At 32.3% G+C, this 23,077-nt stretch overlaps 2 protein-coding genes across 3 annotated transcripts; one reads left to right on the top strand and one right to left on the bottom strand.

The window, feature by feature from the left end:
- Nucleotides 1–3,020: 3,020 nt before the first annotated feature.
- Nucleotides 3,021–6,069, bottom strand: RpL10Ab (ribosomal protein L10Ab). The gene is made up of 4 exons (XM_072536491.1): nucleotides 5,996–6,069; nucleotides 5,719–5,874; nucleotides 4,235–4,556; nucleotides 3,021–3,264 (listed from the first exon to the last, which is right to left on the bottom strand). The coding sequence occupies exons 1-4, from the start codon at nucleotides 5,998–6,000 to the stop codon at nucleotides 3,094–3,096; spliced, it is 654 nt and encodes a 217-aa protein (XP_072392592.1). The 5' UTR covers nucleotides 6,001–6,069; the 3' UTR covers nucleotides 3,021–3,093.
- Nucleotides 6,070–6,457: 388 nt separating this feature from the next.
- LOC140444708 (uncharacterized) lies at nucleotides 6,458–22,837 on the top strand. 2 transcript variants are annotated; one of them, XM_072536482.1, is made up of 3 exons: nucleotides 6,458–7,036; nucleotides 9,006–9,354; nucleotides 22,188–22,837. In XM_072536482.1, the coding sequence occupies exons 1-3, from the start codon at nucleotides 6,591–6,593 to the stop codon at nucleotides 22,206–22,208; spliced, it is 816 nt and encodes a 271-aa protein (XP_072392583.1). In that variant the 5' UTR covers nucleotides 6,458–6,590; the 3' UTR covers nucleotides 22,209–22,837. The 2 variants fall into 2 exon arrangements, with proteins under 2 accessions (XP_072392583.1, XP_072392575.1); XM_072536474.1 differs by lacking the exon at nucleotides 22,188–22,837 and having other exon boundaries at nucleotides 9,006–13,517.
- Nucleotides 22,838–23,077: the final 240 nt, after the last annotated feature.

Below are 23,077 nucleotides of genomic sequence, written 5' to 3' on the forward strand. Positions count from 1 at the left end.
AATGTATGAATGTTATCTAGGCGGATTTTTCAAAAATTATAACAAATATCTTCTGTCCCATTGATAAATTGGATGATAAAATATGAAACCCTCAATTGCATTGCATACTTTTTAAATATTCAAGCTAGACGTGCTCGAAAACGACAAAATTAGCTGTAATAAAAGGTTGTAAAGTAATAAAATTAAAAGCATCGGTAAGCTTTGAAAGAATCACCAGATGTATTTAGATTATATTGCATTTGCAATAATTTGTTGTATTATCATAATCTAATCCCGTCGGTTTATTTTGCTATGCATTCAGTAATATTTTCTACGCCTTCGGTGTTAGATGTTTTTTGGTTTTACTGTTAGTCATTGCACGTGTTTTGCTAAAGACTTCAATTTTAAATTATTTTTAAAATGAGTGATGAATATTGCCAACCTTCGACTTCTAAACGAGGTAGGTGGAAAACTTCTCAGCCAATCTCAGATGATGAATTATTATTACACATATTAGAAGATTCACATGACGCTAGTGATGAAGATTTATATTGTGATCAAGATGATCGGACAGACGATCCTAATTTACAAGAAGAATCTGAAGATGATTATGGTGATAATGGGTCTCAAAATATTATTGAATGGTCTTCAGAGGTTCAACATCCTACAGTGCTACCATTTACAGCAATACCGGGATTAAAAATTAATGTGGGTGGCAGCAATCCTATTGATTACTTCAATTTATTGGCATGTGAATTATTATATGACCTGATTATTCAAAATAGCAATTTATATGCCGTTGATATTCTTTCTCTAAGTAAATCTGAGAAAAGTAGAATTGCAGCTTGGAAGGATATAACTGTAGAGGAATTTAAAATTTTTCTTGGTTTGTTGTTTCACATGGGAACCATAAAAATTAATCGTATGAATGATTATTGGAAGAAAAATCATTTATTTAGTATTCCAGTGTTTGGATAATACATGCGCCGAAATCGTTTTATGTTAATTTTGCGTGCGTTACATTTTAACAATAATGGTGACAATAACCAGTCCAGACTTGCCAAGATACCTCCATTATTAGATTTTTTTAATAATAAAATGGAAAATCTTTATTATCCAGAAAGAAAATTAGCCCTGGATGAATCTATGATTTTATGGAGAGGAAGACTTAGTTTTCGTCAATTTCTCAAGGGCAAACGATACAAATATGGTATCAAACTGTATACTTTGGCAGAATGTACCGGGATGATTCAATGCATATTAGTTTATAGTGGAGCTAGTGACCCTGCAGTTGGAGGACGTAATCATACGGAAAAAGTAGTGCTAAATTTGATGGATTCGAAACTAAATGTTGGTCACTCCTTATATATGGATAATTTTTATAATAGTGTTCCATTGTGTAAAAAACTACTTTCGGTTAAAACTTATCTTACAGGAACATTGAGAACAGGAAGAGCGGGAAATCCACACGAAGTTGTTCCTCAAATATTAAAACAAAATGAACTGGTGAGTGCTTACAATAATAAAGGGATATGTGTGTGTAAATGGAAAGATCAGCGAGATATTTTAATGATCTCTTTCGAATTTGGTCATGAAATGGTTCCAACAATATCTAGAAAAGGAATTGATAAAGAAAAGCCCCGTTTAGTCGCTGAATATAACAAAAATAAAGGTGGTATTGACTTAGGCGACCAGATGTTAAATTATTATAGTTGCGAACACAAAACTATGAGGTGGTACAAAAAAATAGGCATACATATTTTTCAAATTATGCTAATCAGCGCATACTATTTCTATAATAATTCTAATACAAAAATGTCATTGTATGACTTTCGATTGTCAGTGATTGATAGTCTTTTGGGACCAAACCCAAAAATCCCTCAAGTCAAGAAAAATTTGATGTTTCATTTGCGATCCCATTGCCCTAAATCAGTTAATGGTATTACAAAACGACGACGGTGTAAATATTGCTGGTAAACTAAAAAAGAAAGAAAGAAACAAAACTCATTGTTTCATTGTGCGAAGTGCCCTGAACATCCGGGATTGTGCTTAGAAAATTGTTTTAGATGTTTTCATGAAGAAATTGAAAATTAGATAATTAATTTGTTTTCTTGATGTTGTTGCCATTTAATAATTACTTATGTTAGTTATCTAGGTTCATAATTATATCTTTTCTCAATCAGATTATTATTTTTTTTAAGTTCAACCGACACATTTTCTGCCCTGTGGCCACCAACGCGACTCACGCGGTGAGTTTTTTTTTGTGACCAAATTAATTTTTTTTGTACCCATATTTATTATAAATGACTTTTTAAAGTGTACCTTAAAAATTAATTAGTTTACACAAATACATCTCAGTGGCCCACTGTTTCCCCTTAAAAAAAGAGACGGAACTGAATGTGTTAAACATTTTTCAGACATAGAAGCATGGCCTTGGGTGGTCCTAATTTTGCATTAAACATGGATAATGTTTCAACAATGTACAAAAAGACCAAGCCTACCAATTTATCAGTGAGATAAATCCACTATTTTTACCATTTGTCATGGCATTAATAACACAATAATTGAAACCATTTCCAAACTATATGGTGAACATTTTCAAAAAACAATGTGAGTGGTTTGGTGGAAATCTAAATATAAATGACTAGCCTTCATGAAAACAAACATTTTTGTTGAGTTATGTCAACAGCTAATGCAGCAACCTTTGAGATAATTTTCATCTTTTGGATTAGTTCAGTCCAAACTTCGAACATAAGTTTGCATGGATCTGGGAGATGTCACCTGCACCAAAGATTGTTGATGATGAACTATTAAAATATTTGTTTTCTTTATTAACTTAGTTTAGAATTAGTTTTTGTTTCGTTACCAAAATGATTAAGTAGTAAAAGTTCATTTTATCATTCATTTAATGGCTATTAGAATACAATAATTATGAACATTTGATATGTATCCGATATTTTGATATTTATGTAAATATAATTTTTTCGAACCATGTATATAATACATCTAATGAATCACTACTACAAATAAAAACAACAAAGAACTTAAAACGATGTTTATTTAGATACCCTCACTAGAGTGTGTAAATAAAAGTCACAGTATAAAAATCATAACTTAATATAATCTTTGTGGGGGTCCCATAGATGATTTGACATGGAGAGACCTAACATTCTGCCAATGTTTCTTCAACAGCGAGACCAAGAAATTGATTGAAAGATGGACATTTTGAACCAATTCATCTTGATTCATGTCTACATGACCAACGGCAACAGAAAGGCAAAGTACCTGAAAAGAAAAAAAAAATATGAGGATGAGAATAACAAATAATGGTATAGTTCTGGTATGAAAACAGTTAGAACCTTGTCATACACTTATAGTATAGATTGTTGTACAATTTTAAAGCTATAGTTACCAAAATGTGGTAAAAATAGTAGTTATATTATACTATGATGTAGCACCATTTTTCCATACAATAAAATTTGGTATACATTTTTTTGTTGGCTTAATGGTGCAAAATAAACTAATTAAGAAAATTACCGGACGATTTTCACATTTGGTCCCATTGAAGATAGCTACAAAGGAGCTGTGAATTAAATTCACAAAACAAATTTTTGACGTTTAACTGTGTTGTCATGTCTTTATAATGTATATGTTGTAGGCTTCAATTACAAATAGAGAAGCTTTCAAAAATACATTTTTATTATATTATTATATGAATTATGCACTTTTTTTATATACAACACGAACAAATAAATACTCGTTTCTTCTCATATAAATTGCAGTTAATACAACATTTTTTTGGCATTTGCCTTTGATAATAAGCTAATAGATTTGGCAATCCTCAAACCACCAGTTGCCAGATTGTTACAGATGGTCACCAGATATCTGTGGAAAGTACCTGAATACTATTCATATTATTTTTTGAAAGAATTTCTTTTTTACTGTTAATTTGTTAACGTTCTATTGGATTTTTATTAATTATAAATCACATGCTATTTTCAGATTTATTAAACAAACATGGCAACACAGTCAAGAACCAACATTTCGTTCTATGAACTTTAATTGACAGCTCAATTATAGCTACCTTCAATGGGACCAAATGTGAAAATCGTCCAAATTACCTTACTATTCTGCATTTAAATCAAAAGAACAAATGTATAGGATCAATTATTATTACCTACTATTTACGAAAGTACTTGGAATATTAAACAATTTGAGAAAAAAATAGTCTAGTACAATTTCTGTCAAATTTTACCTTTTTCATTTGGAATTTGATTGTAGCTTTTACTTCATCAATTTTCTGTGTCATGGATTCCTGGTGGGAAAGAAGACCAGGGAATTTACCAGCCTTGTTCAATCCAGGACCCAACAACCTGGGAATCTGTTTGATGAGGGCTTCAGAAGCGAGGAAAGCATCATATTTCTTGGCTAGCTTCTTAACCAATTTCTTGTTTTTGTTTAACTTTTTCAAGGCTTCTACATCCATGAATGGAACATTGTTGGCATTAGCTTCGTCACAATGTTGTTGATCTCCCAAGATGCATACCTGCATCTTTGGACGAGGAATGTGCTTTAGTCTAAAAAACAATTATGACATCACAAAGGGAATACATAAAAATTGCACATACTGTAACATACCACAGACTAATAGGTAAAAATTGAAATATACAGAAAAACCAGAGTATATAAGAGAAAACGAAAAATATTGGATTTTATCAACAGACCTTAGTTTTAATATAAAAAAAATCGGACGATTTTCACATTTGGTCCCATTGAAGATAGCTACAAAGGAGCTGTGAATTAAATTCACAAAACAAATTTTTGACATTTGACTGTGTTGTCATGTCTTTATAATGTATATGTTGTAGGCTTCAATTACGAATAGAGAAGCTTTCAAAAATACATTTTTATTATATTATTATATGAATTATGCTTTTTTATTTTTTTATATACAACACGAATGAATAAATACTCGTTTCTTCTCATATAAATTGCAGTTAATTATTACAACATTTTTTTGGCATTTGCCTTTGATAATAAGCTAATAGATTTGGCAATCCTCAAACCACTAGTTGCCAGATTGTGACCAGATATCTGTCGAAAGTACCTGAATACTATTCTTATTATTTTTTAAAAGAATTTCCTTTTTACTGTTAGTTTGTTAACGTTCTACTGGATTTTTATAAATATAGATCACATGCTATTTTCCGATTTATTAAACAAACATGGCAACACAGTCAAGAACCAACATTTCCTTCTATGAACTTTAATTGACAGCTCAATTATAGCTATCTTCAATGGGACCAAATGTGAAAATCGTCCAAAAAATCTTTGTACAAAGGATCTTAAGATGACTGGTGGGCACAAAATTATAAATCAGAAGAAATACATTTTGTACTGTGAATCTATTAATGAAGAAACTAGAATCTCTAACATGAATCAAGAAAATAATAGGAAGTAGATATCCCAAAAATTCAGGCATCCCCATATTGCATGCTTTAACTTACCAGAACCTTAATCCTATGATGTCATAAAAATAATTGAAATGGTCGATACTGCTAGGTAAACCTAACAGGATCTACCCAGTTATTTTAAGACCCTGGGTGCAGGTCCGCCCTTAGGGCTTCCTGAATCAGTGCATATTTTTAGGTTCAACACAGCAGAATACCATCAAATAGTGGCTATTTTAATAAAATATGAATAACATAACCTAAAGATATTACTGATCAGGTTACATACTTGACGGTTCCGCTGAAACGCTTGTCCTTTTGGGGATCGTAGTTCTTAAGACCGATCTGGAGTTCCACGGTTTCCAAAAAGTTCCTTTTCTTCTCCTTGGCATTTTCCAAAACTCCATTCACACACTCGTATAGAGTATCACGAGATACTTTAGACCTAAAAAGCAGATACAAAAATATTTGTTTTAAATTGTAGTTTTTAATATATTTAATAAATTGCAGTAGTATAAACGTGGAAATAATAGGTGATTATTTTGATATATTAAAATTTAACTTACGTCATTTTTATTTCTCAAAGCACAACTTTCGCGGCTTGTATACGTCGAGCAAATGAAAGAGGAAAAAGAAAAAGGACAGTTTAGTTTAATAATCACGAAAGAATCTGTCAATCTGTGTGTCAAAATCAATGTAGCCAAATGTTACATGAACAAGTTTAGCTCATTTTCCTGCCAAAAATCTGTATTGCCAACTTATTTTTCTAACTAAGATTGACCAATCAAATTAGTTGCTCAATGAAAATATTTATTTATTTTTCACTAATCGGTTTTTAACATATTTTTTGAATAAAATAATATTGCATAATTTATATTCATTTCAATTATCAGTATATCTTTAAAATACCACAATTTTAAATCTAGATAGAATTTCATTAGTCAAGTCGAGAACCTAGTAGAAAGATATCTAGATTTTTCGAGAAGACATCTATCGCATACTATTTTTATTATATCTGTCAACTTCAAGGAACAAACAAAACAAGGAACTGTTTTTGTGTCTATTAGCAAATATTAATGCAAGTTTAAAATTGTAAAGACAGTCAAGAAGTGAAAATTGACAAGTATTTTGAGGATCGTGTGAAATTTAAAGTATATTTGCATGAACTCCAATAGAATGACTGGTGAACCTAACCAACAAACTCCAGCTTCAGTGTTTGGATTTGATTCCTATCCTCCACTTTTTGCCGTAAATTGGAATCAAGCAAATCCATTTACAAATAACATGGCACATCCCGATGCCACCTTACAGCAACAGTATCAAATGCTACAAAGACCAGACTCAGCAATGCCATTTTCAACTTCAAATAATCCTCCACTGCCAAATCAAATACCAAACCAAATACCCTTTAGTAATATGCCTTTACCGGGACATATTTCCAATTCGGTACATCCTGAATATGCACATCATTTTGGTCAACAGCTGAGTGGTTTTTCATTTGGTTCTCCAAGACCTACACAAGAGCTGGTTCAGTTCCCTTTTCAAGGTGAGAACAGTAGGTTTGGTAACCGAGAATTAGGGTGCAAGAGGAAAACAGAGTCTCCTCCGTAAGTATTTCTAAATTATAAAGCAGACTTATAAGAATTTTTATATTTGTGCCAGTCTTAGCCATGGTTGAAGAATATCTATATATTTAATTTCACTATTTTCTGCATGTACTTTTGATTTAATAAATTTCATTCCTGGTTGTCACATTTATATGTTTAGTTTAACATATTTCTTCACTTATAAGTGAACATGAATGTAGAAAAATAAGTCAGTTAATCACAATCTCCTATGTGCCTTGAGTTACTCAAGTAATATCAGAAAATATAAATCACATATTTAGTATAATTTGTCATATCTTCCAGTGGTCTTTGTAATTTGAACAATGAAATGTACCAAACATATATGTTTAATAGGATACTTACAGTTTATTGAATATCTTTAGGACAAAAAGTGGTTCATATTTTTTTGCAGTGTTCAGTTGTTCAAATTTTTAATTTTTTAGACTATCATAGTTCATTTTTGGAACTTACTAACCTAAATAATAAACTGGAGATAGCAAGTGCAGGTTTGAACTAAACTAATGGTTTCTGACTATTATTAGCATATCTAAAGTTGGAAAAACTATAAAAGAATATATGACTAAACATCTAGTTCCTTGTCAACTGAAGTCAATAATATAAAGATTCCATTTTTATATTCTAAGGGTTAAAGTGCTATGGCTTAGCAGTATTTGATCAGTCTTGGTATTGTTTTTTTATTTATAGAAACAGTTAACATTTTAGATTTAGTACAATGGGTTATAAATAAAAACACAAACATATAAAAATAAAAATGGGTTATAAAATAAACACAAACAAACAACAACAATAGTACAATGGGTTAAAGTAAATGCAAAAAGAAAGAAGTGAAGGAAAATGATTTCCCTTAATTGTGTTTCTCAGTAGTGGTTATTGATATTCTATTTGTTCTCTGTAATATAATTCTTAGAAACATCAATCACAGACAGAGAAAAACTGCTTTTTACAAAACAAGTTAGACTAAAATGGAAGTTCTTGGAGTTCCAAAACAAACTTTTCTATAACTTTCTGTGTAAGCCATTGTTACTTTGATATGATCTCACTGTAATATAAACAAAACAAAAAAAAAACAATAGAATTCAATAATAAATCAAACACAAACGAAAAAACAAGATCAGATGATCAGGTTATTGCTTCTTGACATACATATTTAATTTAAGCTACACAAAGGATGTAAAATAAAACTAAAGGGAGTAAAATAAATAAAACAGGACTACTCTTATAACCTGAAGTCAGTTTTCCACAAAACAATCAGTCAGATACTTTAAAATTGTTCATTTCAAGTTAATTTCAATTGTTTGTAGGATCACAATATTAATAAAATGTGTAACACAGTAGTACTTCCTTTCACTGTTACCCTTTCACATTTGAGGACCATGTCCCTTCTTGAGGTTTCCATAGGAGTTATGTGTGATTTTTGTGGTTTTCTAGGTTTGACTCCATGTGAAATAAATTTGGTTTTTAGACAAAACATTTTTTTGACAAAGTTTTGGAAAGGTCATACTTGCCAATACCAAGTCACATTGGTTTCTCTTCTTCTAGATGTTGAAAGACAACTGATTAAATAATGTATTCATCACACCAGCATCCTAAAAACTAAAGTTACACAGTAACTTGTCTTGTTTGACCTTAGTCTCTCATCTCTTCTAAGATCTCATTGAATCAATAGATAGATCTCACTATAGAGGTTAATTATATGGGATTTATGGTTTCCATGGGAGCTATATGGGATTTATATGGATTTCTGGGTGACTTTGTGTTGAATAACTTTGGTTTTTACGAAAAATCATTGTTTTGACATTTTGGCAGGATCACACTTACAATTCTTTAGCTCTATGTTCAACCCTACGATTTTACCAAGTTTACTAAGTTTTTCCTTCCAGCAGTTTATTTCAGAAGCAAGAAAGGCTTAAAATGTGCCGCAGAGATTAAAATAGATGTTATGTTTTAGATTACAACCTGCCAAACAGCACATAACTGAAGAAAAAATGGCAGAACACATGTCCAAACTTCATATAAGTTCAGAAACGGCATCTCCTAGGGAAAACGATGCCAGCCGGATGCAGCGTTTGTACATGTGTGAAGAAATGCGCAAGCTTAAAACCGATCCCATCCTTCCGCAGTCGTTATTGTCCAAAATGCAGAATCCCTGCACAGCGCTAGTGCTGTGGAAACCACCGACTCGGTTCATTCCCGTAACTGGAAACAACGAAATAGACGAAAACGAAAATAACAATAGGGATACCGTACCTGACCACCACAACCAGGAAAGCGATGATGTAGAAGACGAAATGAGTGAGGTTTGTATGAACAATATGGATCTTGATTCTTGTTAGAAGTGTTAGGGGGTTTAGAATCATCAAAGACTGAATTAAACATATATTAGTACCATTTAATGGTCTTATCAGAAGTAAAGTATGTCTGTAAATAAATATTTTTTATTATTTTGTTTGTTATCGTTGAGATTTTGAAGAACTTACAAATATATTAGAGATTCATCGTTTTATAATTTATTATCATTTACTATATTTTTCCAACATCTTTACAAAAATTGTTTTTTCAATATAATAAAAAATAAAACAAAGTGATAAAAATAAAAAATATAAGAAAATCGTTATTGTCTGTGGAGCCTGTTTTGTTATTTTTCTCTTTTTCCAATTCGGTACTCCCTTTTTTTGTATTCTCTATTGCTACGTCAGGACTGCACAGTATTGTTTTATTTGTCTTAAAAACTTGTCCTTAACTCTCAAATGTTATTTCCCACCATAAGTAATTTTCGATTACTTTTTATTTTACACAATCAATATCCCATATATGTACGATTTTACGCAGACTTTCCCTATGGAAGGACCAAAGTTCCCATTCTTTACTGGACAATACTTTTAACTATGCCCTTGCTTATAGTAACTCCTTTTGCAAGCTGTATTTTTGACAAAAAAATTAATATCCTTCCATACATTGCAGACGATTTCACGATTTTGTGCACTTAAAACCGTATGTTTTACTCGCGACGTAAATTCTGCCAATAAACCATTTTTGCTGTGCGACGTTGTTTGTGCGAATAGTAGCTCCTTGACAAGCTGTTAGCCGTAACAAACAGGCATTCAACAAAGTGAAATTTGCTGGACAGTTCATTATTTCCTTTAAGTCCGTTGCACGTCATCCTCGATATTTCTACGTCTTCTCAATACAACTAACTGTTTAGGAAACAATAATTTTAGAATTCATTTAATTATTTTGGCTTCATATTTGCAATAAAAGTTTATAGAAAATTTGGTATTTAACAAACAATAAATGATTTACACTTATTTTAATCTAAGATTCTTTATTGTATTTTATAAAAACCAAAATGCTGAAATATCTCAGAGTAGATGAATTTATAGTACTAATAAGGTTACATTATTTTCATAATTCCTTACATTGTCTACTATCGTGACAATATGGCAACTCCGTGTGAAGGTCAACCTTTACACAGAGTGTTAACGTCAAAATTGGATGATGTGCATTTAACTTTAAACAGCACTACAGGCCTTGTAGGCCCCTTGCTTCTAAAAACTTGGTTATTCCCCTTCATTTTTTTTCGGTCACTTGCTTTCTCTCTCCAATTTCTCATTCCTATTTCTGACAAGTCTTGCTTTACTGCTTCCAACCATTTCGTCTTTGGATGTCCTCTTCTTCTTTTCCCCATTTCTCTCTCCTTCAGTATTGTTTTAGCATTTCGATTATCTAGCATTCATATAATGTGATCGAGCCATCTAGCTCATTGGGCTAACAAACATTGTTAAGCAGGCCAAGACTCACAAAGGGTTGTAGCGCCATTAGAAGAAGAAGAAGGTTCATAATCCACGTTTCACTGGCATACATCATTGTGGGTCTGATTACTGTCTCGTAGACTCGCAGTTTACCTATTCTTGACACATTTTTTGTTTTCAGTAATGAATTTAGTGACCCTATCGCTCTGCTTCCCTTCATTAATCTTTTGTCTATCTCTTTTTCTTCTTTTTCCGTGTTCGTTATGGTTACCCTTAGGTATTAAAATTCTGACACTTTCTCAAAACTATAGACAGTCCCTGCTCCTTTCATTTTGATATATTTGTTTATGTCTTCTCTCATTTCCATATATTGCGTTTTTGTTTGGTTCATTATTAATCCATATCTTTTCGCTTCTTCTTCAAATTTCTGGAAAACTTTTTCTAAATGTTTTTTGTTCTCGCTAGTCTCACATCATCCGCGTATGCTATACACTGTTCGCTGCTATTGAAAATAGTCCTGTTTGTGCTCATATTTGATCTTCTTACGATTTGTTCTAATACTAGGTTGAATAAATTCGTTGATAGCGGATCCCCTTGTTTTAAACCTCTATTTACTGTGAACTGTCTTAAAAAGCTTTCTTCCATTGTTACCCTATTTATCGTGTTTTCACTAGCCTTAGCTTTCATTAAGCGTCATTTTCACTAGCCTTATAAGCTTTTCTGGTATTTCTAATGTTCCCATGGCCTCATATAGCTTCGTTCGATTTAGGGAGTCATATGCTTGTTTAAAATCGATAAATAGCATATGTATTCCTAATTTTTTTTCATAGCCATTATTTTGTACTTATTAATTTTAACATACTTATTTGATCAGTAGTTATTCTTCCTGGTCTAAAACCTCCTTGGTATTCTCCAATCACTTTGTTATCATGTTTTATTAATCTTTTCCTAATATTTTTCCAAGTATTTTATAGACTACATACTTCCAAAATAGTGCTATACCTCTATAGGTTTCACACTCCGTTTTGTCTCCATTTTTATAGATAGGACAAATAAGAGCGCTATTCCATTGTTTAGGCATTTCTTCCTTTTGCCAAATTATTAGTGTCAAGTGAAATATCCTTTCCTTCAATCTTTCCCACCTTCCTTAAAAATCTCAGCTGGGATACCACTTTGTCCTGCACTTTTGTTATTTTTTAGGTCTCTTATTATTTCTTTGACTTCATTCAAAGTTGGTTCCATGCACGTCCCTTCTTCATCTTCTTGCCAATTCTCATTTCCCTCGAGTTCCTCTTGTTGATCTGTATTTAATAGATCTTCGAAATATTTCGCCCATCTGTTTAATTTTTCTGTTTTTAAATCTAGAAGTAAGCCTTCTTTGTTTCTGCAATACTATTGCAGGATTATTCTTTGTAGTTTCTCTGGATTTCTTAACTTCTTGGTAGAAATTCTTCAACTCTTTGTTTATAGGCTTCTTCTATGTTTTTTTTTAATTGCTTTTCTAGCTATTCTCTTTTCTTTTTTCTGCAAGTTATTTTCACTTCCCTTCTTCAAAGAGAAAGAAAGTAATATAGTTTATATAAATCTATTTATAGGTTTGTGATTTTTCTCAGTTATAGGACTTTTCATCATCCGCCATGTTTTTCGTACAGACAGATTTGACAATGACGTGTAATATATATTATAGGTCATACGTTTATTAATTTATAAAGAAATATTAAATTTTTTTTATTTAAGTAATAAAGAAATAACATTGCTTATAAAGAAATACAGGCTTTGAAAAATTTATAAAATAATATCTATTGTCTTTACGTGATTTAGAGAAGTGGTCGCCAACCTCTTCAATGTGTTGAGCTACTTTGTTAATTTTGGAATAAACAGCGAGCTACCCACACGGAAGCCACGTAACGCAACGTAAATGAAATAATCCACAGTTAATCTATCATTATATGTATTTATTTTACTGTTTAACTGGTAATACATAATACATAGGTACTAATAATAAACTAATAACAAAATAACTAATATTACTAGTACGTACTTGTTCATAGCTACATTCCTACCTATCAAACGAAGGTATTTGAAAAATAAACACAAACTTTTATCCAGCCACAACGGCATGTCACGTATGATTTAAAAATAGTTAATAATAACAACAAAAAGTAACGAATTATCATAAACATAAACATTGAAAAATAAAAAAGCACGTTCAATGAGAAGGCTGACACTCAGACTCATCGATAATTTTTTTAATGTTTGCAGTATAATTTGATGCAGCCATTCGAATACAATTATCCAAATGTTCATCTGTTAGTCGATTGCGATATTTGTTCTTAATAAACTTCATATTGGAAAAAGAAGATTCACACAAATAGGTTGAACTGAATAATGCTTTCACTTTCAAGGCAACACGGCATAGAACTGAATATTTGTCTTTACTTACAATAGGCCAAATACATTCAGTACTTGAGACTAACGATTTTAAGGCTAAATCATTTTAAAACTAAATGACTTCCATTTTTGTTGCAGCGATGTCTTCGCCAAAGTTCTGCATAACAAAAGCTGCAAACTGCTGGATATCAATTTCCATAAAGGGCGAAACAACAAACTGCGCTACTAAAGCCATTTCATTGAAATCCTTAAAACGATTTTTGAAGTTACTCTTCAAGGTAGAAATTATTTCTACATGATTTCTACTAGAAATTATTTGTTGTCATAGGGTTCTAATGGATTTTGAGATATTTTTTCTGAAAGAATAGGAAAATGCTTGAAATCGCTGTTAATTAGGTTTTGTTCCCAAAACTCCAGCTTTTTGATAACTGCTTTTATATCAGAAATCATTTCCGCTAGTTCTTTGTCTCTCCCCTGAAGCTGCAAGTTCGTTTAATTTCTCTGTAATGTCCACGAGAAAACCAAAATCTCTAAGCCAGATTGAATTTTCTAGTTCCGGAGTCGGTTCATCGTGTTGTTTGAAAAATTGAACTATGCCAGATAGGACATCATTAAAACGTTTCAGCACCCGTCCTCTACTTAACCATCGGACTTCAGAGTGAAGGAGTAGGTCCCCGTATTGACAGTCAACTTCATCGGCCAAAGTTCTGAATAACCTTCTTTGTAACGCTTGAGCTCTAATCTTGTTCACAATTTTTACCACCAGTTTCATAACGTTGTTTAGTTTCAGGAAATTTCCACATAATGCTTGCTGATGGATAATGCAGTGGTAACAGAGAAATTGCGGAAAAGTTTCATCTTTACGACATAACGCCACCAGACCCTTATCACAACCCATCATAGCTGGAGCGCCATCGGTTGTCAAGCCTACCATTTTCGATATTGGAATTTTCTCGGAAGAAATAATATTTTTTAGATGAGAAAACAACTCCTGTCCAGTAGTGTGTCCTTTCAGTGGAATAAACTTCAAAAGATCTTCTTTAATCGTAAAATAACTAAAAACCATCCTGACGAACACGGCCATCTGGGCAGTGTCAACGACATCTGTTGATTCATCCAGTTGAAGTGAAAAATAAAGACAGTTATCTAAGTCAGTTTTTAATTGTAAAAAAATATCATTGCTCATTACTTCTACACATCTCATCACTGTATTAGCAGAAAGTTGCATAGATTTTATAGCTGAAACTATCTCGTCTTTTTTTCTAAAGTTGGCAAATAACGAATCAGCAGTTTCTAAAAACGCCTGTTTTATCATTTCCCCGTCTTCATAAGGTTTCTTTTTTTCTGCAATTATATAGGACACACGGTACGATGCTTCAGTTGCAGCCTTATTTTTGTCGACTGTTCTTAAAAATATTGATTGTTGAACAATTAACTGTTTTTTAAACTGTTTCAGTTTCTCCTTTCTGGCGGCAGAATGTAGTGGGAATGATTTTTCAAAATTAGAATGTATAGTTTTATGATGTCTCTCAATATTTCCTTTTTTAGCAACGGAGACCGAAGCTATTACATAACAAACACACATTTTTATCTTTAACTTCTGTAAAAAAGTATTGTTCTTCCCATTCCGAATGAAAGTGGTATGTCTTTACCTTCTTACAACTGCTTGCCATAATATTATTTTCGTTGTTCTCTACTAACCTAACCGCTGGACGTTGGTTACGCGTTCAGTTTTAAACTAAGCGCAATGTCGCCGCGCCGTGCGTATTTATCCCGTTCAAAGCAATCCAGATCGTTCTCGAACACTAACGCGCTGGTCCGGCTGGTCGGTTCTATAAATAGTCGATTCTAGCTTGACGGCGTCAGGGACAGATCGCTCACGCTCGCTGTTTATGTTTAATATTATGACAATTAGATTTTTTTGTGGAATTTTCGGAAGCTTCTCTGATTTTTGCAGTTAGTATTTTTTAAATTAAAATCGTTGTGAGAGCTACCAGAATTGCCTCCGCGAGCTACCGGTAGCTCGCGATCGACAGGTTGGCGACCACTGATTTAGAGCGTATATCACTCTTATATATTCAATAACAACATCGCTTCGTTGTTCCATTTCGTACATGTATCATAATAATAATCGATTAAAAAATTCATTTGCTAATTGTGGCACTTGCGGCATTCATTTTTTTCAATAACTGGACTTTATTTGGTATTTTTTTTAAAATAATTATCTATATTATTTGTATTATTAATTACTAATATACACATACTATATATACAATATAATATACTATATTACTAATCTAACTTGTTTGTTTACAAAATGTCTGTTCGAAAAAAATGGTGGACACTATTTTTTGATGAAAAGTCCTACAGTCGAGCTCTAGCTTGTTTGGGTTCCGTGTTAAGAATTTATTTCTGATTAATCCCCAGTCAATATTTATGTACAAGTATTATATACCTGTTTTATACTTTTAAAGAATTGTATATGAAGGCATTATATTTTATTTTGTTATTTGTTCGACTTTGCTAATTTTTAAAATGTTTAACTTTTAATATTTTGTTTCTAGGATTCTTTTCACTATTGTTGTCCTATATTTAAATACGTTTTACTAGCAAAACTTAATTTGATTTTATAATAACTGTCAAATTCCAATAATATAAGTAGTAGACATATTTCAGAGCGCCATCTAGGCATCGTTTATAAAAACTAAAATCTTGTTTTCTGTCTAAATATGTCCATATTTTGGCTATTACTTCTGATAAGATCTTGATTTGGTGCTGTTAAAGTGATAAGAATGTGCTGATGAAATATTTTATTCAATGTTTTTTCAAATGAACTTTGTAAGATAAAATATCACCTTCCTATTTCTGTACAAATATTGAGACTTGACTTTATTTGACATCCAAAAGGATTTAGAACGTGTACTTGTCCATATGTTAGTGAGATATATGTCTTAATATTTGTAAGTTTGAGATTTATACAAAAATATCTATCTAAAAAGATGTATTTATGATTTATTAGCTCCACTTATAGCGGACATTTGACGTTTTTCGTTTTAATTTTAATATAGTGTAACTCTTACACCGAATTAAAATTTATTTTCCTAATATTTTAAATTGCGAGAATGACAAATCTTCAAAAAATATCGTTGTACTCGTGTTGGATAGTAATATGGGATTTTTATAGACAAAAAACTGTCACCTGTACTTCATTACGCCCTTGTTTACCTAACCTATAATGTTATTTGTCTTTTGTACTAGTTACTCACTGTGTTTTACAGTTGTCCTAATTTTCTGTTTAATTGCGGTTTCTTTTTGATATCGAGAGAACAAATTTAAAAAAGTAATTATCAACGTTACTATGGTACTAGGGTACCTTCTATAGACTGGCGTGCAAGTCCGTCGCTAATTTGTCAACACTTCAATAGGTTTTGTCAATACGTCCATTGCCAATACTTCTCGCATCCTTGCCTACATCACCCCTTTGCTTCTGCCTTGGCCTGACCCTACTTCGATTTGATTTGTTCCAAGCCAAAACAATCTTAAAAAGACCTGTTCCAGGTAATGTCCTCTTACTTTTACAATACTTTTTACTCGTAATTTTCGTAGAATCCACATGATATTTTATCCACTTTGCGAATTTACAGATATGATATCTGAGTGAGCAATGTCCAACGAGAATACCAGTGATTATTCCAAGATCATTTTGCGGAAGTTGAAGTCAGTATTTCTGCATATCGAGCTAACGTAGGTTCTAATCACCTTTTTGCTTGCTGTTGGCCTGGGGAATTTTCCCTTTTAGGACACGATGCGGCTTCTTGAGTTAGCAAGACTCTCGTCAATCTCGTTACCAGCCATTCCTTTATGCTCTGGCATCCATAGCTCTATACCATTTGCTTAAGAAACTGTTTGCAATGCACTTTCAAGATGTTACGAACTCAATAAGTTGTGAACTTCCATTTTTAGTACAGCTTAACAGCTTAGTATTTTATATCTTACTTATGCCCTTGACATTACGGACCTTTTGGGCTAAGTCCCTTACACCATTCTCATCCTCTCAATCTAGTATCAGACGCCACCATTCGTTGACACTAGGTTGTTGATGAATAGTCTATAAATGCTACAAAGACATCTTTCCGTAGGTCATAACATTTTTGATTAATCAGTTGCATTATGAATGGTCCTGGAGAATTGCCGAAGTCAGTTAGATTAGGTATCATCATCATTTAATCTTCTATATCGTCAGTCCAACGTGTTGGTGGACGACCTCTGCTTTGACCGCTTTGTGCATCTGTTAGCTGTCATTCGAGCTACGTGACCTGCCCAGTTCAACTTCAGTGCTGCTATTCTCTCTACATCATTATCAAGATACATGGTTTTAATTTCTTTGTCCTAGACCATGCAAATTTCATTATTGTTTGTTAATATGTTGTTGTTTTCTCTAATCGAGGTAATGTTTTTATTCCTGAAACATCTTGTAATCAGCTTAAATTTCTTATGGAAATTAAATGTGTCATGTATCCTCTCTGCCTCTTGACATTGTTCTTCTAGCCACTTTTCTTTTGCTTTTCTTACTTTATTTCATTTGTCCCTGTTTATTATGTTATACCGGACTCTGTTATGCTTTAGTTTAGTTATAGGTCATTGTTTTATTCTATGGGTAGAAGGACCTTCACTGTCATCCAAAATTTCTTTGTTTCTTGCTTACTGTAGGTACCAAATAAATTTTTCTTTTGCTTGTTTCATGTTCATATTTATATTTTCTCAATATACTTCTACGTTTGTTTCACGATTGATGTATATGTTTCGAAGTTTTTCTCTACCTCAATTTTAATTAAATTAATTAAATTAAATTAGTTCATTATTAAACCATTGCACGGGTGTTTTTTCAGCAGTTTGTCGTACTTTTTTAGTGGAAAATGCATTAATATTAAATTGTTATAAGTTTTGGTAAGAAAGACTCAAAAAATCAGGATCATTATTAATATCATAGAAAACTAAGAAGCTATACTAGCTAGCGCACGTTTAAGCTTCTGTAAACCAGAAGAAGTAATAAACAACTTTATGCAAAGAAGTAAACAACTTTATGTTCAGAGTCATCATCATCATCACTGGCTCGATAACCCTTTTTGGGTCTTGGCCTGTTCCAGGATACTTCTCCATTCTGATCTGTTTCATGCTTTTCTCCAGTTTTTAATTTTTAAGGTTGTTATATCATTTTCTATTTGATCTAAGTATCTCAGTTTCGGTCTTCCTCTTGTTCTTTTTCCTACTGGCATCTGTTTGAATATTTTGTTTGGTATTTCGCCTTCTTCCATTCTTTCTACATGTCCTATCCAACGCAGCCGTCCTATTTTAATGAATGTTATAATATCCGGATCCTGGTATATTTTGTATAGTTCAGAATTGTATCTTCTTCGCCATATTCCGTTTTCTTTTGTGCCCTTATATATCTGTCGCAAGATTTTTCTTTCGAAGGTGGCTAACAACGTTTCCTCTCTTTTAGTGAGTGTCCAGGTTTCTGAGCCATATGTGAGTATCGGTCTTATTAGGGTTTTATATATTTGGCATTTTGTTTTTCTTGCGACGTTATCTGATCTTAGTTACCTAATTAAGCCATGGTAACATTTATTTGCAATAAATATTCGCCTCTTCACTTCCTCCGTAACGTTATGATCAGACGTGACTAGGGATCCCAAGTATATAAAGTTTTTTACCCCCTCTATGTTGTATTCTCCTATTGTTATATTTAGTGACTGCCTTATTTCTGCGTTTTTACTTACCTGCATATATTTTGTTTTGGTCTGATTGATTTTAAGACCACTATTTTGAGCAGCTCGTTCTATTTGGTTGTATGCCTCTATCATTTCTCTTCTTGATCTTGCGATTATGTCAACATCATCTGCAAATGCTAGTGTTTGCACGCTTTTATTAATGATTGTTCCTCGTGTATTGACTTGACACAAGGTATTGACACAATACCTTGTGTCCCTCAGTATTTTCTCTAGTACGATGTTGAACAAGATGCATGATAGAGCGTCTCCCTGGCGTAGTCCCTTTTTCACATCTATTTTTTCCGTTAATTCATTTTGTATCCGGATTCTACTTTCTACTTTTAGAGATTCTTTTATCAGTTCTATTAGTTATGCTCAGAGTAAATAAATAAAAAATGAGCTCGATGATCAGAAAAACAAGGTTCAGATACGCCCACTTTGTAATTATTTTCAGAAAAATTTGTCATGATGTCGATGCAACTACTGTACTGGGATATGATTCTAGTATAATCGTTTATAGTTACTTTTAGACCAAAAGATGTTAATAGATTTTGAATATCAAAAGAAGGGTCAGATTTAATTTTAAAATTTATGTTAAAAACACCAAGTACGATCAGTTTGTCTGCTTTACCAAGCAAGGACGTTATGACATTCTCAAAATTCGCCAAAAACAAGTCAAAGTCACCCTTACCTGATCTGTATACAGTTAAAATATTGGTTTTTATTGAGGTTACATAATTTGCTCAAAACTCTGAACTTTGCTCTAGATTATAATCATTTGTATTAAGAGAAGAATAATATTCATTGCATTGCTTTCTCTGTCGCACTGGGAGAACGCCACCGTATTGCAGCAATCAGTCTATAGTCGGTTCGCTATATATACGCGAGTTTCGGATTAAAAATTTTATTGTAAGTACCCAGTTTTAATTACCTGCTCTTTGGGGAAATATCAACTGGTCAAATGAAATGAAAAATAATCCATACAAATCCAAACAATCCAAATAATCCCTTTTTTTTAAGTAAATAATAATGGAAAATCTTTTATATAATTGACAGTATAATAAGGAGAATTACTTCATTAATGGAGTCTAATGTGGCTAATATAAACCTAATAATAATTTTATATTACACTTCACACAGAAAATATGGTCTATGTATATTTGTTCCATGGAGAGAATTTCTAATGAAAAATAAAAAAATTCAACTTGCCAACAAAAATGAAAATCAGTCATTATCATCAAAAATATCATAATCGTCATCATCATCACTGTCATCACCATTAATTGTTATTATGATTGGACTTATTTCGTTTATTTTATTTTCACGAGTCCACCAATTTATTAGTTTCTCGCACTTGAATATACAGTTGCACCACACTTCTGGAGTTACAATTGAAAGTGCCTTTCGCCAAGTTTCCCGAATTGCGTCGTCGCTATAACCGTTAGGCCCAATATGGTTGTCATAATATTGTTTTGCTATTCCCCATATATATTCGATGGGATTAAACTGGCAATGATACGGTGGCAGACGTAAAACTTGATGACCGTAACTTTCAATAATCTGATCCACAACAAAGGTTTTTGGTTTTGCGTGGATATTTGCCAAGCGTAATAATTCTGATTTTAAAATATGTTGTGTAAATGGTATATGTTCCTTTGTCAACCATTCTTTAATTTTATTAACAGTCCAAGAATTCGTTGGACTTTTGTTTAATACTTCAGAATGGTAAGGTGCATTGTCTAAAATAATTACGCTGGGCTCACTTAAACCTGGGAGAAGCTTTTCATGTAACCATTTTACAAACATTTCTGTGTTCATATTATCGTGATAGTCACTTGATTTTGATTTAGATGAAAATATTAAATCAGCACCTTCTATAAAACCCGATTTCCCTCCTGCATGTAAAATTATGTGTCGCTTCCCTTCTCCATCAGTATGTTTGATAGACTTTACGTTATCATCTTGCCATATTCTCTTGGTTGCACCCCTAGAAAATATCCATGTTTCGTCTAAATATATAAAATTTGCCCTTTCTTCTTTTAATTTAGAATATTTTCTTAGAAAGTTAATTCTTTTATGCACAACAGAACTTCTTTCACAAAGGGCTTTTCTGTTATCCTCCTTTTGAAATTTGAAACCCAAATTATGTATCACTTGCCATAGACTTGTTCTGCCAATTTCGTCAAATTTTTTATCTTTTAATTCCAAGAGAATTGTATTTAAGGTCACATGTTCCTTGTTGGCTCGCATTCGATAAATGGTATCACGAATTTAAAATTTTTTTCCATCTGGAATATCTTTCGTTTTCAATGATAGGCGAGTTTTTCGGTGATCTTCTTTCGGCCGTTCATTATTGCGATTTTGTAATACTCCTCTTAGTTTGGTTTCACTAATTCCTAGAGCATCACATACGCGTTGTTGAACAGACATTACCGATTTTAAAGGACCGCTATTTTCTTTTTCATCTGTAAAATACTTATGTACACTACAAATTAGACTATCTACATCTAACACACGTCTAGGCATTTTTAAATATTTCCACCAAACATACAATGTCAACACTGGCAAAGAATCAATTCAACTGCAATATTGTAACAAATTTATACCTAACCTAATGTTATTTTAATGTATTTTAAAATATGACCATTAATGCAGTTTTTACCTAATTTTCTGGGAAGTCGTTTACTGCAACTGGTTATCAATGAGTCATTAGCATAATTTTGTTAATCCGAAACAAGCGTAAATATAGCGAACCGACTATATCTTGTATTGTATGTCTATGTTATAACCTAACCTAACCTAACCGCTCCTAACCTTGAATCTGTTGTGGAGATTTCCTTGTATACAGGTATTTTGGATGCGATAATTTGCCAAAATTTTGTTTCTTAAAATGTTCAAAGGTGAGCACTTGATTTGTATCCGTTTTGCAAAAGATTTAACATATAATTTATGTATGACAAATTGAGACGGCAAATTTGACTCATTTTTAAGACCCGTATTAGAGGTTTTCTAGATGATATCATCACCTTTTGAGATCTGTCTGCGAATTTATCTTGTATGGAAACTAAAGTGGCAGCTACTAATCTTTAAATATGATCTTTCGGAGCAAATAAACTATACGAAAGTGACGAATATTCATATATTTGTGTTTTCTTGAAGACATCTAACCTGTGTTAAGAGAAGTAAAACTAAGGACTGATGATCTTGAATATTTTTTAGGTGTTTTTAACTTCGCAGTAAATAATATTGTCAAGAAACGATACTGGTGCTACTGTGTTGGTTGATCTAGAACAAAATTTGTTAAATTAAAAATTAATCACAGTATATTTGTTAAAGTAAAAGATACACACACAATGCCTAAATTTTTATTTGATATAAATGTTCATTCCTCTTTCTCCTTCTTTATAGTATCATGTTTATTTTTTCCTTATGATTCTGCACTTCAGTTAATTTGTACCGAAACCTCTCTGCAGATGTTGTATAAATAAAACTGGTTCAGTATTACTACTGTTGTAAATCAGATAATCTTTATTGTGGCTCTGTACGTTAAAGAAATATTCCACGACCTACGATAAAAAGCTCATAGGAAGATTTACTCAGCTCATACTTGTTTCATATTGGTTCGATTTTCTTTAGGAAACACTTTTGCGTATATTTAAACACTGTAAACAACTGCTTTGAATTCTGATGTCAATTTACACACATACCTAATCGTTTCCATTCTATAGAATAAATTCTAATTCAAATCGCGAAAAGACAAAAATACAATGTACATTGTATTAAATTACAAGAACCATTATGCAAATTAGGGAGTCATTGCAGTAAATTCTTATATAAAATTTAATACTAACAATAAACAGGATGAGTTTTTAGTGGGACATCGGTCGATAATTCCATTGTGGTACAAAATATCCAAAACATTTATTTAGAAAAAATGTAGGCCATGATATCCTCAATACTTGGAAAATATTTGGAATTCTACAGGGTGATTAATAACTAAGTGGTATCTTCTTCTTCAATTGCCATCTCCGCGGCGGAGGTCGGCAATCATCATAGCTATTCGGACTTTTGAGACGGCTGCTCTGAAAAGTTCATTTGATGTACATCCG

Source organism: Diabrotica undecimpunctata, chromosome 1 (genome assembly GCF_040954645.1).
Source record: "Diabrotica undecimpunctata isolate CICGRU chromosome 1, icDiaUnde3, whole genome shotgun sequence".
NCBI lineage: Eukaryota > Metazoa > Arthropoda > Insecta > Coleoptera > Chrysomelidae > Diabrotica > Diabrotica undecimpunctata.

Bases quoted from the DNA above. Each gene is read 5' to 3' on its own strand.
- RpL10Ab (XM_072536491.1), bottom strand. The intron at 4,557-5,718 runs GTATGTAACCTG...ATTGTTTTTTAG, and splicing joins CGTTTCAGCGGAACCGTCAA to ACTAAAGCACATTCCTCGTC. The intron at 3,265-4,234 runs GTAAAATTTGAC...TTTTCTTTTCAG, and splicing joins TCAAATTCCAAATGAAAAAG to GTACTTTGCCTTTCTGTTGC.
- LOC140444708 (XM_072536474.1), top strand. From the start codon at position 6,591: ATGAACTCCAATAGAATGACTGGTGAACCTAACCAACAAACTCCAGCT. The intron at 7,037-9,005 runs GTAAGTATTTCT...GTTATGTTTTAG, and splicing joins AGGAAAACAGAGTCTCCTCC to ATTACAACCTGCCAAACAGC.